The 22,679-nt window shown below is 35.6% G+C and overlaps 1 protein-coding gene across 2 annotated transcripts in view; it reads left to right on the forward strand.

Moving 5' to 3' along the window:
* MRPS35 (mitochondrial ribosomal protein S35) overlaps window positions 1–22,679 on the forward strand; it is a 57,807-nt gene that overhangs the window by 8,024 nt on the left and 27,104 nt on the right. For both annotated transcript variants that reach the window (XM_026502210.4, XM_057318998.1), the window contains exons 4-7: window positions 2,640–2,700; window positions 10,564–10,703; window positions 16,829–16,938; window positions 19,057–19,126. In XM_026502210.4, the coding sequence (XP_026357995.2) occupies window positions 2,640–2,700; window positions 10,564–10,703; window positions 16,829–16,938; window positions 19,057–19,126 (381 nt within the window). The remainder of the gene's footprint in view (window positions 1–2,639; window positions 2,701–10,563; window positions 10,704–16,828; window positions 16,939–19,056; window positions 19,127–22,679) is intronic.

A 22,679-nucleotide genomic window follows, 5' to 3' on the forward strand; every position in this document is an offset into this window, starting at 1 on the left:
TCTAATTGGCGTAAGGTGGTATCTCAAGGTGGTTTTGATTTGAATTTCCCTGATGGCTAATGATTTTGAACATTTTTTCATGTGTCTGTTAGCCATTTGTATGTCTTCATTGGAAAAGGTATTCATATCGGCAAAGAAGAAGTCAAACTGTCTCTCTTCGCAGATGACATGATACTCTATATGGAAAACCTAAAGACTCCACCCCCAAATTACTAGAACTTATAGAACAATTCAGTAATGTGTCCGGGTACAAAATCAATGCTCAGAAATCAGTTGCTTTTCTATACATGAACAATGAGACTGAAGAAAGAGAAATTAGGGAATTGATTCCATCTACAATAGCACCAAAAATCATACGATATCTCAGAATTAACTTAACCAGAGAGGTAAAGGATCTATATTCTAGAAACTACAGATCACTCTTGAACGACATTGAAGAAGACACAAAAGATGGAAAAACATTCCATGCTCATGGATCAGAATAAACATAGTTAAATGTCTATGCTACCCAGAGCAATCTACACTTTCAATGCCATCCTGATCAAAATACCAATGACATTTTTCAAAGAGCTGGAACAAATGGCCCTTAAATTTGTGTGGAACCAGGAAAGGCCCCGAATCACCAAGGAAATGTTGAATAGGAAAAACAAAGCTGGGGGCATCACGTTGCTGGATTTCAAGCTATACTATAAAGCTATGATCCCTAAGACAGTGTGGTACTGGCACAAAAACAGACACATAGACCAATGGAACAGAATAGAGACTCCAGAAATGGACCCTTGACTTTATGGGCAACTAATCTTTGACAAAGCAGGAAAAAATATCCAGTGGAAAGAAGACAGTCTCTTCAATAAATGGTGCTGGGGAAATTGGACAGCTGTATGCAAAAGAACGAAACTTGACCACTCTCTCACACCATACACAAAGATAAACTCCAAATGGATGAAAGACCTAGATGTGAGACAGGAATCCATCAAAATCATAGAGGAGAACATAGGCTGTAACCTTTTCGACATCGGTCACAGCAACTTCTTTCATGACACGTCTCCAAAGGCAAGGGAAACAAAAGAAAAAATGAACTTGTGGGACTTCATCAAGATAAAAAGCTTCTGCACAGCAAAGGAAACAGTCAAAAAAATTAAGAGGCAGCCCACGGAATGGGAGAAGATACTTGCAAATGACACTACAGATTAAAGACTGGTATCCAAGATCTATAACAAACTTCTCAAACTCAATACGTGAGAAACAAATAATCAAATCAAAAAATGGTCAGAAGATATGAACAGACACTTTCCGTTGACTTAATTTTCTATGCTCTACCTTTTATCCCTATGACTTACTCATTCCAGAACTGGAAGCCTGTATTTCCCATTCCTCTCCTCCCATTTCTCCCATTCCCCCATGCCCCTTCCCTTTGGCCACCATCAGTTTGTTCTTTGTATTTGTGGGTCTGTTTCTTCTTTTCATTTATTTTGTTTTTTAGATTCCACATAAAGTAAGATCATATAGTATTTGTCTTTTTCTGACTTATTTCACTTAGCATATATATGACAGTCTTGTAAAACAAAAAAAATTTTGCTCAAAGATGATGGTGAATAATGAGATGATAACATGGAGAAGAAGGAGTTGTCTGCTGCTAGAGATGGGTAAATGAAATTTGGAAATCTGGAAGTTTCAAGAGATATAATAAAACCAACATTGAGGAAACTAATCTTTTCTTTAAGTGAAAGAAGAGAACTTCATTTAGGGGTGCCTGGGTAGCACAGTTGTTTGAGCGTCTGACTCCTGCTTTCAGCTCAGGTCATGATTTCAGGGTTGTGAGATCAAGCCCTACATTGGGCTCCACACTGAGTGCGGAGTCTGCTTGAGATTCCCTCTCCCTCTCCCTCTGCCCCACGTGCTCTCTTTCTCTCAAATAAATCTTTAAAAAACAGTTTCTAGAACAGTATGAATCCATTTATGTAAAACTGTATACATGTATCTCTTTTTTAAAGAGATGCCTAAAAAGGTGTTAACCAAAGTATTAAGACTGTAGGATCTTGAATAGTTTTTATTTCTTTTTGTATTCCAGGGAAATTAGGATGATTAAACAATAATCTGTGTCCTTAAGTGCTTTTAGTTTTTTGGGTTTTTTTTTTGTTTTTTTTTTTAAGATTTTATTTATTTATTCGACAGAGATAGAGACAGCCAGCGAGAGAGGGAACACAAGCAGGGGGAGTGGGAGAGGAAGAAGCAGGCTCCTAGCAGAGGAGCCTGATGTGGGGCTCGATCCCATAACGCCGGGATCACGCCCTGAGCCGAAGGCAGACGCTTAACCGCTGTGCCACCCAGGCGCCCCTAAGTGCTTTTAGTTTTATAAGGAAAACATGTATACCTGTAGATTTGTGGCAGGAAGAGTACTATAACAATAACATTTATTTTTTTCCCTGTGATGGTCATCACGAGATACATCATGAATCTATATTTCAAGGAATTCATTTATTGAATTCATAACACATGTGATGTAGAATTAATATTGTAAAAACTAGATTTTATTTATTATAAGGTTTGTTGTGCTTAGGATTTAGTTTTATGAAGAAATTCTTTTTTATGTTTTTGAGACAGTAGGCTAATTTATCCTTTACATTTCTCTATTTTAGATCCCCAATTTTCTGCATTTAACTCCTGTAGCAATTAAAAAGCACTGCGAAGCTCTTAAAGGTAAGTGGTTGTTTTAGTATATGAACTTAATGTTGACTTTGAACATAAGAATTTCATTTCTAATGATAAAGGGGCCAGTTTACAAGAGGATATAACATTTGTAAATGTTTATGCACCTAAGATAGGAACACCTAAATGTATACAGCAAATACTAACAGAACTGAGGGGAGAAACATGGCAATACAATAGTAGGGGACTTCAGTACACCATTTTCAATAATAGATAGCTCCTCCAGACAGAAGATCAGTAAGGAAACACTGGATGCAAACTATATGTTAGACTGGATGGGTTTAACAGATGTTTACATAACATTCCATCCAAAAGAAGCAGAATACAGATTCTTCTCAAGCACACATGAAATATTCTCCAGGACACATCCTATATTAGGCCAAAAGACAAATCTTAACAAATTTTAAAATACTGAAGTCATATCAGGCAACTTTTCTGATCACAGTGGTATAAAACTAGAAACAAGAAGAAAACTGGAAAATTAACAAATACATGGAGATTGAACATCATGTCCCTAAACAACCATTGATTCTAGGAAAAAAGTCAAAAGTTAAAAAAATCTTGAGACAATTAAAAATGGAAGCAACATACCAAAACTTACGCGATGCAACAAAAACAGTTCTAAGAGGAAAGTTGATAGTGTACATTAAGAAAAACGGGATCTCAAATAAATAGCTCAGTATACACCTCAAGGAACTAGAAAAAGAAGAACTAAGCCCAAAGTTAGTAGAAGGAAGGAAATAACAAAGATTAGAGTGGAAATACAGACTAAAAAGGCAAAAGAAATGATGAACAAAACTAAAAGCTGGTTATTTGAAGAGATAAACAATATATGCAAGTCTTTAGAAACATCAGGAAAAAGGAGAGGACTCAAAATTGTAAATGAAAGAGGAGACATTGTAATTGATTCCTCAGAAAAATAAAGAATCATAAGGAACCACTATGAACAATTACATGCCAATTAATTTGGCAGGCTAGAAGAAATGGATAAATTCAACCTACCAAGACTGAATCGTGAAGAAAGAAAATCTGGGATGCCTGGGTGGCTCAGTTGGTTAGGTGTCTGCCTCCCACTCGGGTCATGATCCCGGAGTCCCAGGATCGAGTCCTGCCTTGGGCTCCTTGCTCAGCGGGGAGTCTGCTTCTCCCTCTGCCCCTCACCCCACTCTCCTGCTCTCTCACTCTCAGATAAATAAATAAAATCCTAAAAGAAATAGAAAATCTGAACAGACCCATTACTAGTAAGGAGGTTGAATCAGTAATCAAGAACCTCCCAACAGGGGCGTCTGGGTGGCTCAGCCATTAAGCGTCTGCCTTTGGCTCAGGACATGATCCCAGGGTCCTGGGATCGAGCCCCACATCAGGCTCTGCTGGGAGCCTGCTTCTTCCTCTCCCACTCCCCCTGCTTGTGTTCCCTCTCTCGCTGGCTGTCTCTCTCTGTCAAATAAATAAATAAAATCTTTAAAAAAAAAAAAACAAAAAACTCCCAACAAAACAACAAAAAAATCCAAGATCAGATGGCTTGACAGGCAAATTCTAATCATTTAAAGAGATAGTACCAATATTTCTCAAATTCTTCCAAAAAAGGGACGCCAGAGTGGCTCAGTCAGTTAAGCGTCTGCCTTCCACTTAGGTCGTAATCCCAGGGTCCTGGGATCAAGCCCTGCATTGGGGTCCCTGTTTATCGGGGTATCTGCTTATTCCTCTCCCTCTGTTCCTCCTCCCTGCCCCTCGCAACTTGTGCTCTCTCTCTCTCTCAAATCAATAAATATTTTAAAAAGAATTCTTCCTAAAAAGGAAGAGGAGGGAACACTTTGAAGCTCATTTTGTGAGGCCAGCATTACCCTGATGACCAAAACCAGACAACGATACTACAAGCAAAGTATTACAGGCCAAATTTCTTGATTAACGTTTATATAAAAATCCTCAACAAAGTATTACTAAACCAAATTCAACAGTACATTAAAAGGATCATGTCAGATCAAGTGGGATTTATTTCAGGGATGCAGGGATCGTCCAACATAAAAATCAGTCAGTGTAATATATCACATTAACAAAACAGAATTAGAGTAAACATAAGCAGTAAACTCCTTGACGTAAGTCTTTGCAGTGATTTTTGGATTTGATACCAATAGCAAAGGCAATAAAAACAAAAACAAACAGGTGGAACTACATCAAACTATAAAGCTGCGCAGCAAAGAAAACCATTGACAAAAGGAAAGGGCAGCCTACAGAATGGGAGAAAATATTTGCAAACCTCGGGTCAGAGGTTAATATTCCAAAATACATAAAGAATTCATACAACTCAATAGCAAAAAATCCCACACAATCCAATTAGAAAATAAGCAGAGGATTAGAAGAATTAATGTTGCTAAAATGTTCATATTACCCAAAGCAAACTACAGATTGAATATAATCCCTATCAAAATACCAACAGCATTTTTCACAGAACTAGAAGGAAGAATCCTAAAATTTGTATGGAACCACAAAAGTCCCTGAATAGCCAAAGCAATCTTGAGAAAGACCAAAGCTGAACGTATCACAGTCTCAGATTTCAAGATATACTACAAGCTATAGTAATCAAAACAATATGATACCAGCACAAAAATAGACACATAGATCAATGGAACAGGATAGCCCAGAAATAAGCCCATGCTTATATGGTCAATTCTTCTATGACAAAGGAGGCAAGAATATTCAGTGGGGAAAAGACAGTCTCTTCAGTAAACAATGCTGGGAAAATGGGGCAGCTTTATGCAAACGAATGAAACTGTACCACTTTTTTATGCCAGACACAAAAATAAACTCAGAATGGATTAAAGAAATATATGTGGACCTGAAATCATAAAACTGCTTAAAGAAAACATAGGCAGTTATTTCTTCGACATTGGTCTTAGCACTATTTTTCTTGATATGTCTCCTTGGGATGGGAAATAAAAGCAAAAATAAACTTTTGAAACCACCAAAGTAAAAAGCTTTTGCACAATGAAGGAAACCATAAACAAAATGAAAAGGTAACATACTAAATGGGAGAAGGTATTTGCAAATGATATATCTAATAAGGGGTATATAAAATATACAAAACTTACATAGCTCACACTAAAATAATCCAAATAATTTGATTAAAAAATGGGCAGAGGACTTGAATAGACATCTTTCCAAGGAAGACATACAGATCGTCAGTGGACACATGAAAAGATGCTCCACATCACTAATTATGGAAGGATTAGTGCAAATCAAAACCACAAGGAGCTATTACTTCTCACCTGCTAGAAATGGCTATCATCAAGAAGGCAGGAGATACCGAGTATTGGTGAAGATGTGGAGAAAAGGGAAACCTTTTTGTACTGTTGGCTGGGGATGTAAATTGGTATAGCCACTATGGAATACAGTATGGAGGCTCCTTAAAAAATTAGAACTGTTCCTTAAAAAACTACACGTGTGATACAGCAATCACACTTCTGGATATATACATTCAAAAGAAATGAAAACATGGTATTGAAGAAATGTCTATACTCCTGTGTTCACTGTAGCATTATTTACTACAACCAAGAAATGGAAAAAATCTAAGTTGGTGATTAGATAAAGAAGTGGTGTGTGTGTTTACTATTATTTAGTTATGAGAAGGAAGGATGTCCTGCCATTTTTGACAATATAGATGGGCCTTGAGGGCATTATGCTAAACAAAATAAGAGAAAGACAATTAGGTTATGATTTCACTTACCTGTGAAATCTAAAAAAGCTGAACTCAAAATACTAGGGGCTGAAAGGGGGGGGAGAAGGGAGATGTTGGTGAAAGAATACAAACTTCCAGTTTTATGATAAGTTCTGGGGATCTAATGTACAGAATAGTGACTATAGTTATTAATACTGTGTTACAAACTGAAAGTTGCTAAGAGAGTAGATCTTAAATATTCTTACCACAAAAAGAAATGGTAATTATGTGACACTGGTCTTAGCTAGTGTTATGATTGTAATCATTTTGCAGTATACATAAATACATCTAATCAACATATTGTATACCTTAAACTTACTGTTTTATGTCAACCGTATCTCAATAAAGATGGAGAAACAAAACCTCATTTTTAATATATTAAATCGCCTTATATTCTGAGTCATTGCTAGTTTCTCTTTTTGGAAAAATTTTCAAGTTTTCAGTGAATTGTTAAGATGTCAAATCTGCAAGTTCTTTTTTTTTTTTTTTTTTTTTTTTTCGGACTATTCTACAAGTGGCTATGAATAATAAATAGAACCAGAAATCATAGTCCTTGTTCAGGTAGGTTAGGGACTTACTTGTTGCATTATAGATAGCACATACATAAAAAGACTGAAGAAAATATTGTAGTGTTGCCAATAGATACAAATCAGTATAATCCAAACTGAAGATAATATAGAAAGATGCTGAGTACAATAATCAGTGGAGTCAGTAATGGGATACTTTGCAGAGAGTTATCTTGAAGAAATTGTTTAAAATAAGAACTTCATAGTGATACATGGATGTGGTAACATCAAGTAGCAGAAAAGCTGATGGTGAAAAGCAATAGTCTTAGAAAATTTCTCCTTTCCCACCTGGCCCCTCATTTCAGAAGTGGTTCTTTTTTAATCATTGTTTAGGTCTGATAATTATTTGCTGAGAGTATATTTGCTTATTTTTCCATACAGTCTCTTTCTATATAATATTTATTATATATTCTTTCTATATATTTTATATATGTATAGTTATATTAGTGTATATATATTTTTTCATATACATATGTAAGATGGAAGTAATCACCAGCCCATGATTATATCTTCAGTTCTAAATTTATTGAATTTGAACAATATTTATTGATTCCTAGATATAATCAGATTTCACTCACTCTTTTTTTAAAGATTTATTTGTTTATTTGAGAGAGAGTGCAGAGGGGAAAGAGAATGAAAGAGAACCTCAAGCAGACTTGGCGCTGAGCCCAGAGCCCCACAGGGGGCTAGATCTCAGGAACCTGAGATCAAGACCTGAGCCAAAACCAGAGTCAGATGCTTAACCGGGGCGTCCCAGACACCCCTCACTCACTTATTCTTTCTCCTTCCCACATGCACAGAGGTAAAGGCAAAGAACTTTTTATTCCCATAGTTTTATGCGTGTTTTCACACGTGTACATATTCCCACTCAATTTCTGATCTGATTTGCATTGGACTACATACAGAAGGACATTGGAATTGTTTTAGGTTCACAGCTGTTAGTGATTGGTTGTGTAGTTTAATTCAAGAGTTAGTACCTTTGGGTGAATTCTTAAATTCATGCTAATTAAAAAAGGAGATATAAATGCTCAGTACACTTGTTAAGGCTTTTCAGGAAAGAAAATGAAATCTAAAATAACCCTTCACAGGCAGCCTGATGATGCTGGAAGGAGAAATAGTATAGTGATCATGATTATGATAAAATTTGAGCTTTTGGAAGGGCCTTTTTTTGAAAAACATCATAAGGAAGAGATAAAGAAGTCTTAAAAAGTAGGAAGAATGTCCTTACTCTTGAAGAGAGGAAAGAGCAATCTCTCTTATCTCCTTTCATGTATGTGGTCTTCTTTTTGGGATAGTAGGATGCATTTCTATCCTTTTGGATTGTATGTTTTATTTCATTGGTGCCTGGTGATAGACTGACGCTGATCACTGTTCCAAATTTGTGCCCTGTTTGGCACAAAGCATGTATCACTATTTGATCCCTTGTGAAGCCAGTTAAGGAATGCATTACACCGTGATAAATCTCATTTTTCTCCTTTTTAAACATTATTTTTAAATATGCATTTATAATCTAGAAACTGGGCTTTCTAATGAGATATTTCTAAAATAATTCATAATTCTTAAAGGCTTTCATATAGCACATTCAGAAGAGTAGCATTATATTTTAAGTATTTAAGTAAGTGCTTTAATCTTTCTTTAATTTTGTCTTTACACTTTTGCCAGCTTCTAGATTTAGATGGTATCTTCCAAATAACTCAAAGGCTTTTAAAATATTTCTTCTCAATTTTCTTTCAAAGTAGGTCAGTTCAGATTTTATATCTAACTTGCAAGTGGAAAATCTGAAGCGCAGGAAAGTTAGGTAATTTACCCAAACTTTAATAATCAGTGGTAGAAGTTAAGTAAAAACCAAGGTCTTCCGAAGTCTAGTCTATTGCTCTACCTGTCAGATGAATAGGGGTCTATTATGTACTTTCCAGTTGGCTGTGTTTTTTAGACATATAATCCGGTAATTTAAAAGTTGTAATTATCATCTGGTTATTGAAATGACTTATTCAAAGTTATAAAAAATAAAAGACTCAGTACAAACCCAAGAACTTATAAAATTCTCCAAACTAGTCTCTCTTATAAAGTGCTTGGCAGTGTTGCCTCTTATAGTGCAGGATACTGGAAATATTCCATGATGGGAATGAAATTGAACTTCAGTAATCATGCTCTTTTCATTTTATTTAAATGTCAGAATGTTCTTAATTGCGGAGATACCTCTTTCCCCTCAAAGTCTGTGAGTATTGCTCTCTTAAGCAGGGTGTTTAGGGAATGGTGTGAGCTATACTTAATTTGCTAACATATATTTAGTTGCAGAACTTGGAGAGTTTCTGTAACCCAGAGTGACATTTTGCTGACTGATATTAAAGCCTAAGTGGGAGCTAAATATAGTACCTACTATAAGCAAATTGTTAGGAAATGTTATTGACAGAGTACCTTTCACTGTCCCTTAAATCGTCACGTGGAAGAGTTCCCACATATGCCTGTGCTTGTGACCAGCCTCTCCTGCAGTTGTGCTTTTTGGAGAAAGCACAGACCCTGTGAGGTTTAATGTGTTTGACCTAAGAAACAGATTACTTTTAGGTAGTCTTAGAATGGGGTTTTGAGGGAGTGAAATTTCCATGGAGGGGAACCTGATAGTGCCAGAACTTTGCATCTCAGGCTGAGAGCCCTCTATCACGCTAACTTCATAGGAATAGGGCAAAATGAAATCAGCTACTTACTTAAGGAGTCCCCCAATACAGATAGCTGTAGGACGGGAGCTCTTTCCCTTTTAAGTCCTCTCTCCCCTACCCGCCCCCCCCCCCCAGGCCTGAGTTTATATCTCTGTGCTGTGGAGATAGATGGTGCTCTGCATTCTTGTTCACAGTGCTTGAACTTCCTCTTGTGCCCCAGTTCTAGAGCCAGTCCCACCCCTCTAAGCTAGTTGTCTTGCCTGAATATGAGGACAAGTCTGTTCCTCTTTCCATTTACCCTCATTGGCGCAGAAGTCATAGAGAGGAAACATGAATTACTGTAAGGATCCATTTAATAATGTCCTAGACATTTCTACCTGTTCAGTTAGAGGCCCTGTTCAACTCAGTTTCTGAGAGAATGTGGACCATATCTCACTTTCTTCTAAGAGCTTTTTCAGAGCTTTCAGTTCCCTTCAGTAGACCTTTAGTAACTTTCATTTGGGAATGAATTACTATTAACTGCTGCTTTTTTCAAAAACAATAATGCTCTGAGCACTATGAACTGTTTGGTTTTAGTTGGTGAGGGAGAATTAAACTGTCCCATAACAGGTATGTGCAAAGCTATAATAAGCCTCCATCAAGTCATAGTTCCCTTTTAACCAAACTTACTGCTCCCCACCAAACCCAGGCTATCTAAATCATTCATTTAATTACATTCCTTAATTAGGATTCATCTAAAAAGAAAAGGGATAAAGGATGATGATGTGATTGTAAAGTGCAGAAGAGAGTCTGTTCTTTCATTTCATGTAACTCGAGAGTCATCTCCCTCAATGATTTGATTTTGTCTGATAGTGCACATTGCAGTGAGAATTTACTTGGCAAAACTATACTTGAGATAATTTTTTTTAATTCTCAGATTTCTGCACTGAGTGGCCAGCTGCACTGGACAGTGATGAGAAATGCGAGAAGCATTTTCCCATTGAAATTGACACAATGGATTATGTTTCAGCAGGACCATCTATTAGAAACCCCAGAGCCCGAGTAGTAACCTTAAGGGTAAGAAATATATTTTTTAAAATAAGAATTATTATAATATATTTTTTCAAAATAACATTTTGTATGTATGATCATAAAACTGATCTTATCATAGAAAATTTGGGAAATACGAAAGTTTTGAAGTATTAATAAAATCGCCTATAATTCTACCACTTATAAATAACCTTGACTATATATATATATATACACACACACACACACACACACAGACACACACATATATACTAAATATATATAGTCTATATATACATATATATAGTCATTCTTTGTGTATATTAATAGGATGACATTATATTTGATTAGTTATATGCTCTTTTTTATTTAACAATATGAATTAAAAATTTTGTAAGGTTATTAAACATTGATTTTTTATTGAAGTATAGTTGACATACATTATTATATTAATTCCAGGTGTACAACCTAGTGACATTTATATACATTACAAAATACTCACTATGATAAGTGTAGTTACCATTGTCACCATACAAAGTTACCACTCTTTAATACTATTTTAATTTTTTTTTTTATTGTTTTTAAGTAATGTGTGGGGCTCGAACTCACAATCCCAAGATCAGTAGTCACATGCTCTACTGACTGAGCCAGCCAGGTGCCCCTCTTTAATATTATTTTTAATGGCTACATAGAATAACATGTAAATCAGGGTCTGTTCTGTGCCAAGAGAGTGTTTGAGGCTGGGGGTGAACATTTATACATAATAAGAGACCAAAATCTGAATGTTTGGGCTTTTTGTTCACTCTTTCAGAGATTTCTTAGGAAATAAATGATAAATAATAGTGGTTTTAATTCCTCTTGTTAAATATCTATAGCTTGTTTTTTTCTTTTCTTTTTGTCTTTTTCATTAGATGAAATTTTCTAAAATAATGTTTATGTAGTCCCTTATGCTGTTCTGTACTTCAATGCGTATGCCTCTGGTTTTTAGCCTTTAAGTATAAATTGGAATTCAGTTTGAGATACTAGCTCTATTATGTTAATAATGTGTCCTATTCCTATAGCATTTTTGAAATTATTTTCTTCGAATTATTGTAGTAACGAATTATATTGTTAGGTTTTCAAGGACTGAAGCGTTGGGAACCCTTATTATTTCATAGTACATCATGCTTTTACTTTCCTGCGGATTTGCTTTGTTAGCATTTTATTGAGGATCGTTTGTCCTCATCTCATGTTGCTTTGGAGAAACATTAAATCCCTGCTCTTACTCATCAAGAGCATGCCACATACCATTGCAGTTCCAAGTGTCGTGTTGTAGCAACTTCCAAGTTAGTATTTGAAACTACTGTTAGTTTCCTCCAGTAAGAGTCTTGATCCACATGGCATGGCTTTCTCATACAGCAGTCATAGAGCACTTACGTGATGGTTTTTTTTTTTTTTTAAGTAAAAAAGTTTTAGATTTACAAAAAATTTCAGGAATAGTTCACAGAATCCCCCTATATTTCACACCAAATTTCTTATGTTAACATCTTTATTATTGTGGTACATTTATTATAACTGAACTGAGCCAGTATTGATACATGTTCATACTTTATTCAGATTTTCTTTTTAAAGATTTTATTTATTTATTTGAGAGAGAAAACGCACAAAAGAGAACATGAGTTGAGGGGGCTCTGGGAGAGGGAGAAACAGGCTCTCTGCTATCAGGGAGACCTGTTTTGACACCAGGCTCGACCCTGGGATCCTGATCTGAGCCAGCGGCAGATGCCTAACCAACTGAGCCACTCAGGAGCCCCTATTCAGATTTCTTTCTTTCTTTTTTTTTTTTTTTTTTTTTAAGATTTTATTTATTCATTCGACAGAGATAGAGACAGCCAGCGAGAGAGGGAACACAAGCAGGGGGAGTGGGAGAGGAAGAAGCAGGCTCATAGCAGAGGAGCCTGATGTGGGACTCGATCCCATAACGCCGGGATCACGCCCTGAGCCGAAGGCAGACGCTTAACCGCTGTGCCACCCAGGCGCCCCCCCCATTCAGATTTCTTTAGGCACCTCTTGGCTGTGTTGGTTTCTCAGAATTTCCTTGTTTTTGGTGACCTTGACAGTTTTGGGAAGTACTAGTTATGTATTTTCTGCAATATACTTCATTTTAGATTTGTTTGATGTTCTTCTCATGCTTAGACTGGTATGTATTTTTGGGAGGAAAACCTCACCAGTAAAGTGCCATTTTCATCACATCATAGCAAGGTAGAGGCTTCTAACATGCCATTACTAATGATGAAGCCTTGATCACCTGGCTGAGGTACTATTTGCTGGTTTTCTTCACTATAAAAGTACTCTTTTTTCCTTTCTTTCTGTACTGTACCTTTTAGCCCTCCCTCTGCGCATGTGTGCTTTCTCTCTCCCTCCCTCCCTCTCTCAAATAAAATCTTTAAAAAAAATAACAACATTCCATGTGGACTGCAAAAATATGTTGACAGTCCCTGCAACCATTTTTACACTATGAGGTAACAAATAGATAAGCTTTAATTTCTAGAAATTTTTCAGGGATACACTAGTGTTTGATTTTTAATTTTCTGTCTTTGCTGGGTTTTCGTAACAGGATCGTGCCTTCTTTATGAAATAAATTTATGAAGCTTGTCAGCCTTTTTTTATTCTCTATAATAGTTTAAATATAGCAATATGTGTGTTTAGAGAGATTGAAAATATTTAAAATCACAAAAGACAATACATGTTTACTGTATAAATTTTAGAAAATCTAGATAAAAGGAAAAAAAACTTAAAATTCTGCTTGGCCGACATTCCACAGATTACTATAAAGTACCTAGGGAGTGAGGTGCCTGGCTGGTTCCGTCGAAGGAGCACGTGACTCTTGATCTCAGGGATGTGAGTTTGAGCCCCATGTTGGGTGTAGAGATTACCTAAAAGTAAAAAAAAATTTTTTTAAGTACCTAGGGGTAATTAATACTTGATACATTTTTAATAACTTAGTAAATGTTGCCTCTTTTTAATAATAATGATAATAATAACAACCAACTATTGTTGAGCTCTGTGTTAGGTGATAAAAAAAATCTCTGAGCTCAGAATCAGGGAATGTAGATTTTTGCCTTACTTTTGTGGGCCTTAGTCTTCAGTACCAGAATAGACATCTAGTTCCCTACTTGTTCTGTTTGCTTATTTTATTTTACGTAAAAATAATCCGATTTTGTTATTTGAAGTATACCACAAGATACCACTTACTATATCAGGCCACCATCCTCTCTTGTCTCCCTTATGTCTTATGCCACCATGTGATACCGTCATCACTTCTTTGTGTTCTTTTTCTCCTGATTCACGTCTGCCCTTCTTGGACTTGGGGGACTACCCACTGACTACCCACTGACGGTTGAAGCTCAGTGGTGGTGTCCTGAATGGTGTTATGTAGTTCAAGGGTAAAAGTAGGTAAAACAGTGGGACTAAAGCATGTGCATTCGGCATGACTTACCTTCTATTTTTGGGGGAGTGGGGAAGGAGAGAGAGAGAATCCCAAGTAGTCTCCATGCCCAGCGCAGAGCCCAATGTGGGGCTTGATCGCAAGACCCCAAGATCATGACCTGAGCCAAAATCAAGAGTCAGGTACTTAACAGACTGAGCCACCCAGGCACCCCCTGGCATGATTTAAATTAATATTGTGAAGCCAGTCAAATATTATGAAGTATTGTATAAAGAGATACTCAAATTTTTAAATTCAGAGAAAGAAAGATGGTATCATATTTTTCTTGATAGTCATAAAGGTAGTTCAGAATTAAAAATAACAATATTTGTGTAGGACTTTTCTTTAAAAATGGTTTCTTCTATTTATTCTCGTTTATTCCTGACAAAAATCCTCTGGTGTCCTTTCTGTTTTGTAAATGCCGGAACAGTAAGATCAAATGATTTGTTTAAGGTCACTTAGCAAATAAAGTAGCAAATCTAGAAATCAAACCCAGGTCCTGTCTTTTGTATATAACTATAGTCCTTTAACTAACTGTCCTGTGCTTCTAAATAGAGAAGCTATTTCACACAATTAGACATTTCTCAGTTTATGTAGCTCTTAAATATGGGCATTTGAAAATACATACATATAACCATGACCTCCTATGATTTGAAATGTCAGTGTCGTTTTGCGAATAATGTTAATAGTACAGTATTGATTCTTTAAAATATAGCAACTTGAAAAAAGAAAAGTCCAGGGATTCTTCTGAATTTTGGAAAAAGAATGGTAGTGAATGCTGCTTAACTTCAGAGTCAGACTACTTAGTCTAGGTTAAAGACTACAATTTTGCAGTGCCTTGGAGTGCTAGCAGGTGGCGTGAGTGTACTACATAGCTCTTTCTAAAATACTTCACGAGTTTCTGGCATAAACGCTATATAATTTTTGAACATTAAAATGTTAATGTGAATGTAAGTTTTAAAGCAGTTACTGCCATTTTTTTACTACTTCTTACATAAAAACTAGAACACTTAAATTTTTTAAATGGTAAATTTTTAAATTTATTGTTGAACATGATTACATTGAAGGGAGTTTTAAAAGGAAAAAATCATTCAATTTTCGCTTTTCTAATGTAAAAACTGTTCTTTCTCTGTACTGTATCTGTATGCATGCATATGTACAAATATTTTTATAATTATAATGTAGATTAATTTCACTATCTTCTTGTAAGTAATTCTTATTGTTAATAATCAGAATTATCGTAAAATTTCTTACTTTATCCCTCAAGCTGCTAACCTGGTTGTTGATACATGTTCTTTTCGGGGGACTGTGGTAATTTGCACTGCCTGCACATAGGACTGTTCTGTGGGGTCGATACTTAATAGTCAAAGTTTTTCCTGCGGATGTTCTTTAAAAGTGTATTTTTATTTATTTGTTTATTTCCTATATTTTTCTGTAGTTCAAATAAAAATTCACAGTGCTTAAAAAAATAATGTATCATTTCTTTTTTTTCATTTATGTGTTCATTCAGCAAATACATGTCATATGTTCTTTAAGTGCTAGGCCATCGCCAAAAATAGGACAGATACATTCTTACCCTCAAGGGTTTGCAGTCTAGTGGGAAAAATGGGAAAATAAACAAGCTCTTATGCTATAATATCTTGAGGGAAGTGCAGGGTTATTGAAGCTAGAGAGAAGTGGATATGATTTTAAAATCTTATTTAGCCTTTTTTTTCTTCGTATAGTTATGGATCTTTCTTGTTCTTAATGCTGTTGATGGAAAAACAGTCTGTGGTTTACCTTGTTTAACTGTATTCTAGTATCTAACCTATTTCTCTGTGTCAAGCCTAGTCATCTTTTAGATACCCTCAGCCCATGCCATAATTCTCTGCAAATTAAAAGGTGTCTTCATGTAGTCTAGCATTTCCCAAAATATATTTTAAGGAAGACTAATTCCATGAACCGTGCCTTGAAAAATAGAATATGAGGTCAAATAAATTTGGGAATTGTTACATGAGAACCCTGCATCTTGAATTTCAAAATGCTCATTAGCATATTACCTCTTCTAAGAAATCTTTCTATTCTATAGAACACCCAATTTAACTCTGTACTTTCTGAATGTAGTCAACAGAAATAGCCTTTTTAGGGAAATAATTCTTCTTGGCAGCTGCTGGGACTAGTATTAACATTTTGAGAAATGTTAAGCTGAATTATTTCAAACGTTTAGATCCTTCATGAATGCTATATTCCAGCCTCCATGAGATATCTGTACCTTTTAAAATAAATACCCCTAAACTAGTTGCAATGATAAGGGTCTCATAATTGCATGGTGGAAATATCTTAAAGCCTTTTTGTTTTATCTATTTATTCTTATGGTCCAGCTTTACTAATACTAATTGAGTTTAATTCGTAGTGCTACTCATAAGCTGTAATTTCATTTATTTGAGAGACTTGTCATGGCTTTTTCAGGAAAGGTGCTAATGACCAAAACTTTCAAAGAACTCGAAACAGTTTACTCCCCGTCTCCTTTTTTTCCATGAGTAAGATCAGGCTTCATAGTGCATGCCAGTTGCTAACTCCATATAGACAAGAGTGCAGGGTTGCAAAAGTTTTCTTTTTGGTTGGTTTAACGTTAATATAAATAATATTGCTACTGGGTTTTTTTTTCCCCACTAAACAAAGTATCTGAAATAATTATTTTCAAATAACTTTTTCTTGTATTTTTAAGGTTAAACTTTCCAGTTTGAATTTAGATGATCATGCAACGAAGAAACTTATTAAACTTGTGGGAGAGCGATACTGCAAGACTACAGATATACTTACCATCAGAACAGACAGGTAAAGAAAAGTTCAACAGATTGGTCATTGTGTTGTTTTATTGTCTTCCAGTTCCCTGGCAGTCCTTTTCCTAAGAAATGACATTGAAAATCAAGGTAGCCTTTTATATCAACTTACGTTTACGTAATAGGTAAATGACGTTGTCTAGTTCATGTGTTTAATATCTCACACCAGTCTACTGTTGCTGTCCTCTTTATGGACATGGAGAGGCTTGCCTAACTGCCCAGTTAAATTATTGTTGTTATTTTTCAGTCTTGATTCCAATATATCCATGCGTATAAGACACAGGGAAGATGTTAGAAGAGAACAAAAGTATGATTTGCTAGTGATTAAGGTTTAAACAGGCTTTTACAAAGTCAAAGATCTTATAGTTCAGAATTTAAATGATTAAATACAGAAATTTGATTTACCTAGGCAATTTTGTAAATAAGAAGAATTTTGTGAATTTACTTCATAAAGACAGTACTAAATTTACCTCATATAAATTTATAAATTAGGTCATTTGAGGTGAAGAAGGTTTATTGGTATGTTTTTACAAAAGGGTTATTTTCTTTCATTTTGTAGAGTGGGGAAGGGTAAAGGGAAAGGGAGAGAGAGAATCTTAAGCAGGCTCCATGCCCAGCACAGAGCCCAGCACGGGGCTCGATTTCATGACCCCAAGATCATGACCTGAGTGAAGTCAAGAGTCAGACACTTCACCGACTGAGCCACCCAGGTGCCCCAGGGTTATTTTATTTCTGTCGTACCATATTTGTCTGTTTATAAATATGTCAAAATATAAAGACCTGCCTTTAGAGAAAAGCAAGTGGGCAGATATCTTCTCTCCATTCCTATACCGGTTTCAGCACATTTGGAGGTGCCAGTATCAATTAGGTTTTATATCCTCCTTCTTAGTGGTGAGAAGTAGTAGCATGGCATATATAAATGATGGCAACAATGTGTGGGGGTGGAAAAAGCTCGGGAACTCTGGTTTCAGATTATTAATACATGGGGGAAAATAGATTTGAAATACATTAGTAATATTCTTTTTTTACTGTCTTTAGAAAATGTGAAATAATGTTGAGTGTTTTAGTTTGTGCAACTTAAAAAATACCTTTAAAATGTTGCTCTTTGAAATTCTGTAAGTATTTTCGACAGTGTGTTTATTCCCTAAGTTTTCAAGTGCCAGTGTGTGTGTGTGTTTTATGGTAGCAACTATTTAGAGAACTGTTAAACCAAAGTATAGAATAAGCAGAGTACAAAGTCATTTGTCATATAATGGTTGTTTTTTTTTTAAGATTTTATTTATTTATTTGACAGAGAGAGGGAGAGAGCAAGCACAAGCAGGGGGAGCAGCAGAGGGAGAGGGAGAAGCAGGCTCCCCACTGAACAGAGAGTCTGATGTGGGGCTCGATCCCAGGACCCTGGGATCATGACCTGAGCCAAAGGCAGATGCTTAACTGACTGAGCCACGCAGGCGCCCCTGTCATGATGGTTTTATTTTATATTTAGAGAAATTGGAAATAATGATTTCCTTTTCTATATTATTTTATTGATCTAAAAGCAAAACTTGCCATCTCGTATTTATGTAGACGTTTTATCTAATATTAGGTCTTTAATTCCATTTTAAATACAACGACTTCAATACAGCATTGAATAGTGTAGCTCATTTTTTAAAAACTTAGGCTCTGGAGAAATCAAGATGAACATTTTGATTAGCATCTGTCATCAGTCTGTCTCTATTTTTTAAATGAACTCAGTAGATACACTCATACTGTCCAGCAGACTCTTAGGCCTGAGATTGTGAAGGGCACTTGGATTGGACACAGTTATATTAAAAATAGTGTAAAACTATTTTCAGATACAAATAACTCCATTAGTAACGAAAGCAAAGAGAAATTTAAAAAAATACATACAGAATAAATCAAAGCAATACCAGTTTTCAATAACCTTAAGTAGTGACTGACAAAGACTATTCTTATTCCAAGAACAGAATTTTCCTGAAGGTAGGATGTTCCCTGAAGATAGGGAATACCTGAATATAAGTTATCCTTTGTATTTAGTATTTGTATATTTTGTAAATTATTTTATGTACTGAATTTTTAAAATTTTGACTTCTTCCCTCTCTTTCACTTACAGGTGCCCTTTAAAGAGACAGAATTATGATTATGCAATGTATCTGCTAACAGTTTTATACCATGAGTCTTGGGTAAGTGATTGTGTGTGAATGTTCAATAATTTTGTCAGTGTAATTTAGATGGTGTTAACATTTCAAAGCAGTCTGTGGCCAGTACTCAATTGAGGGTTTAATGAACCACTGAACTACAGCTGTATGAAATGTTATAAATAACTTCTACTGACATTGAAAGTGAGGGCCTTGAAATAGATTACACAGTCCATCTCAGGACCTTACAGAAATGAGATGACTAAATGCCTTTAAAATTCAGAGTTTCTGTCTTTGGTTGGAAGATTTTAAATTTTTTATTATTTTTTTTCTTTTATTTGACTTTGGCTGAAAGTTATCAAAGTTATGGAAGGGAAACTATCTGTATAACTTGAGAATTTAGAATGCATCCAGTTCAAGTAAACTGCATAACAAAGTCCCAAAACTTTATAAAAAGGTATTTTAAATATTTATTAAAACTTTTAGTTAACATATAGCCCTTCATATGTACATTTCAGTAGCATACATTAGGGACAGTTAAGGGCAATTAATTATTTAAAACATATTAAAAATAATCTTGTGTCTGACTGCGTTTATTGGGTTTTAATGTAAGCATACACGTTTGTTTATAAGGAAGTGTTTGCTGTGCTTGAGCATTAACTTACCTAATTCAGAGTTGGTATCGAATATGTTTGTGTAACTCAGAGTTTTAAGTATTATTTTTAAAAATTAAAATAATTTTAAATATGCATAAATTAAATTTTTTTGCAGCTTGCCTAACAGACCTGGGACTCAGTAGCATTTTCTATTAGGAACATTTGAAGGAATGGAGATAGGTGGAGAGTGTCACTCTCTTTAGATGTTCGAAGGATTTCATATGAAGGAAGGGTTGGATTTGTTTTTTATGACTTTTAGGGATACAACAAGGTAGAAGCAATAGGGAAACTGACTTTTTCACTGAGTACAAACTTTCTAAGAGAGTCCTCTAAAGATGGATCGGGCTACTTTTAATAGGTAGAGAACATTCCATCCGTTGGCCACTTACTGGGGATATGGTGGTAAAAGGATCACTCTCCTTGGATAGGTAGTTATTAGATGCCCTTGGGAGTCTCCTGCCGTCCCTGAGATATTGTAATTGAGTGAACACATCAGTCGTTCTCCAAACTGCTCACAGCATTCCCTTCATATTAACAGTAAAATTGTAGCACAAGAGCATAAGTGGAAAATAAAATTTTGTTGCTGGGTTAGTAAAGAACAAAAAGTAGCTAGTAGCTTTTCTCTTCTTCTAAGGTGTTCTAATTATCATAATTCATCAGGATTTTCTAGTTCCTGGCTTCAGGAGCAACATCATAATAGCAGTTAATCTCTCTTTCCTGTCAGTTGATTTTATAAATGCCTTTGGCTTAACGTAATTAAGTTCTCTTTTGAACCAGCAACATGGCTGAATTAGTTAAAGCTCTATGGCCGATCCTGAAAGAGTTAATACCAAACAATAAAAGCCAACCAGTTCTGAATCTCTTTTGCCAGCAGCCTGTAAAATGAATTTGCCCCAAAGGAAATGACAGGCATAAATAAATTCAGTGAAAGTTGACTTACTGGATTCTTTCTGTGGTTCCATGACATAGAATCCAAACAAGTTTGTATTCTGGATTCACGCAAGTAGCCTTTGATCTTTAATGCTAATTACTTTGATGCCAGAATAAGTAGCCACATACATCTGTCCTAAACAGATATAATTAAAGAATTTCTATATTAAACTTGGCTCTTGATCCTTTCTAAATAAGTACCATCAGTGAAGAAGCTTTAAGAGAATGCAGATGAGCCGTGAAATTTTGCAGAGCTGGTGGAACAGAATTTTTATTGAATCGAAGTTCTTTTTTCCTTCACTTTCCTTCCTTCATGGAATTCAGACGTGAAATTGATGTTACCACCTGGTATTTAATCAGATATTTAAGAGAGCCCCCTTTTAATCCATTTCTTTATTTTTTAACTAGTTTCAGAGTATTTAATACCTAAAAGGTAAGCTGCTCTTAATTTTCTGGCTTTTTAACGTTTTTGTGGAGGTTACCTCTAAGTGTTGAGGGGAAAGTAGTTGGTAGTTTTATGTAGCACACAATTCAGAAACTTCTATGAAAACGTGTTCTTCTAGACTTCAGGATGAGGAAGTTACTGTTGTGCAATTCAAAACAGTCTTAACTTTGGAAGTATCAAAGTAGACTTCAAAAAGCATAGATTTCACATACCATAGATTCAAGCATGGAGGCTTAGCAATGAGTTAAAGAATGGTTATGGCACTGCTAGGAGGTTAAGAGACAGATTTTATACCATTTATCCTTCCTCAGTTCAAAGAAGCAGAGTTGTAGAAATTAGTTTCAGTATTTCTGTATGGCAGGGTTGCAAAGGAGTGAATTAAGTTTTATCCTTTGGAACCTTATAGACCTGGTTTTGAATTCCATTACTTCTTAACTTATGTAGCCTTGGTCAGCCATGTGGCCTCTGAGGTTCAGTTTTCTTCTAAGGGTTTTTGGATAGAATTTGCATGAAATGTCTGGCAGGTAGCGGGCTCTCAATAAATGGTGGCTATTAATATTGTCGTTAATACTAAAAGGAGGACAAATTTATCTTTGGATTTCAAATTCATTTATTCTCATTTAACTTGACAGAGACTTTATATATGTGATCATATCAGTGCCCTGTTGTATTTGAATTTTTAGAACAGGTACCTACTCAACATTCTGGCATGACTGATAATAGCAAAACTTCCTAAATTTTAACTTTGTTGCATGATATTCTTTAAGGCTTCCACAAGTAATTTGGTTAAGAAATGGTCAGGTGAAACATTTTGCAAAGTGATTTGCACAAGAGATAGACACTGGGGGAAGAAAAAAGCACTTTAGAAAATGGAGAGATCTGAAATCAAATTCTAAGGGTTCTTGAGTGATTTTGATGTTTAATTACTAATAGTTCCTTTTTTAAATTTTAATTTTCTACTGTCTTATTTGGATTTCATGATAGTCTTATTGACAGTCAAAAAAACATCAAGCTTTGGGGCACATGAGTAGCTCAGTAAGTTAAGCGGCTGCCTTCTGCTTGGGTCATGATCCCAGGGTCCTGGGATCAAGCCCCACATCGGGCTCCCTGCTCGATGGGCACCCTGCTTCTCCCCACCTCTTATGTTCGTTCTCTCGCACTCTCTCTCTCTCAAATAAGTAAATAAAATCTTTTTAAAAAAATACATCTAGCTTTGTAATAAATTGGTTCTGAAAAGTCACGTAACAAAAACTTCTAAATCAGATAATTTCACACTCAGAGTTCATTTTTAAAGAGTTCATTTTTGAAGTAAAGAGTTCATTTTAAAGTAAAGAGTTCAGGGATGCCTGGGTAGCTCAGTGGGTTAAGTGTCTGCCTTCGGCTCAGGTCGTGATCCCAGGGTCCTGGGATTGAGCCCCAGTTTGGGTTCCCTGCTCGGTGGGGATCCTGCTTCTCCCTCTCTATCTCAAAAATAAAATCTTTAAAAAAAAAGAAGTTCATTTTTAAAGGGGATCTTATCCCAAAAATATCTGATAAAAATGAAGAGTACTTTTGCAGCTCCATAATC

This window comes from Ursus arctos, unplaced genomic scaffold (genome assembly GCF_023065955.2).
Source record: "Ursus arctos isolate Adak ecotype North America unplaced genomic scaffold, UrsArc2.0 scaffold_26, whole genome shotgun sequence".
In the NCBI taxonomy this organism is placed as follows: Eukaryota; Metazoa; Chordata; class Mammalia; order Carnivora; family Ursidae; genus Ursus; species Ursus arctos.